The sequence below is a fragment of the Pyxicephalus adspersus genome, chromosome Z (genome assembly GCF_032062135.1).
Source record: "Pyxicephalus adspersus chromosome Z, UCB_Pads_2.0, whole genome shotgun sequence".
Taxonomy (NCBI): domain Eukaryota; kingdom Metazoa; phylum Chordata; class Amphibia; order Anura; family Pyxicephalidae; genus Pyxicephalus; species Pyxicephalus adspersus.
In genome coordinates this window covers 48,057,382-48,058,677 of record NC_092871.1, presented here as the reverse complement: position 1 = coordinate 48,058,677, position 1,296 = coordinate 48,057,382, and the positions used below count along the sequence as shown (strand labels likewise).

Sequence of the window (1,296 nt, the reverse complement as noted above, 5' to 3'; positions counted from 1 at the left end):
CCAAAACCCATCTTGAATGAAATAATAATGCTAATAATAATACTTTTTTCCCCCATGAATGCTAAAAGGAGTCACCGAGTCACAGCTGAAAAGCTAAATAAATCACACTTTCATAATGCCTTGACATAATCTGCAGCAATAAATGTGCTTTCCAAATGTCTTTTTCTTCCCATAACACAAATTATAGGAGTAATTAAAAGGCGCTGTCATACTCAATGGCCCACTAATAATAAATGTAATATTTCCTCATTCTCTAGGGACCCCCAGCCTGCTGTACTGTGATGCCAGTAAGTCACTAAGTCAGTGTTTTCTAGAAGAGGCTCAGCCCATTAGACCCTCTGCTGAGACTTTGCAGCATACAAGTGTCACTACTAACATTGTCATCTATCATGGCACGTGCTACTCCTGCCATAATAGACTTGGCATCACTTGTACGTTTCCGGTTGATGTAAATGACGCCTCCAAGATAGGTGATGAGGCCCACAGAGCCGGCAAAGAGCAATTCTCTCTTGGCAATCTGCACACAGCGATCTGGCAGGATCTCCATCAAACCTATTGAAACGATAAATAGGTTGTCAGAAAGAGGATTTAATACAATGATATCTGAACCTTATGTTAAAAATATGTAGCATTTAAAGCCGAAACAACTAATTTTAACTAAAGAACAGTTAGCACTTCAGTTTCTTTCTTTATGCCTGTAACCTCACTGGAGAGATTCCTTGCATCCTCAGTCCCAGAAATTCAATAGGAAGTTAGAGAACATAGTTTAAGGGAAAAAGATATTCCATTCCTAAACGGCTGTCAGCAGAAAAAGTTGTAGATCATTTCAGTTCTAAAAGGGACATATTTGAATGAGGAAGAAATAGAAAGGGTTTTTTACTATATATTTTTTCCAGTTACACAGTAGTACAATGCTCAATATACAGGATTATTACAGAAGGGCAATCATTCCAATGGTTCCATTGTGGCAATATAATCTAGACATAGATCACCTACTTGCTTTTTGTCAACAAGAGATGGCAAAGCGGCTAGTAAGCCCATGTAAAAAATTAAGTACCAGTTGATTTATTGTTAACACGCAGTCTGAATACCCAACGCATTTCACCCTTGATGGGCTTCCTCAAGGGTAGCTGAGCGCTTTTTTTACTTGCAATATTCTCCAGAGTGGAAGATCCCTCTAGGTCAGGGGTCTGCAACCTGCGGCTCCGGAGCCGCATGCGGCTCTTCAGCCTCCTTGTTGTGGCTCCCTTCGGCTGCCGCGGGGAGATCTCTGATGGGGGATCCCCTTCCTCCCAA

At 41.1% G+C, this 1,296-nt stretch overlaps 1 protein-coding gene across 1 annotated transcript in view; it reads right to left on the bottom strand.

Annotated features, from left to right (window-relative positions):
- AGPAT2 (1-acylglycerol-3-phosphate O-acyltransferase 2) overlaps positions 1–1,296 on the bottom strand; it is a gene marked incomplete in the record, with an annotated part of 41,644 nt that overhangs the window by 11,765 nt on the left and 28,583 nt on the right. The window contains 1 exon segment of the mRNA XM_072430928.1: positions 377–552. Within this exon segment, the coding sequence (XP_072287029.1) occupies positions 377–552 (176 nt within the window).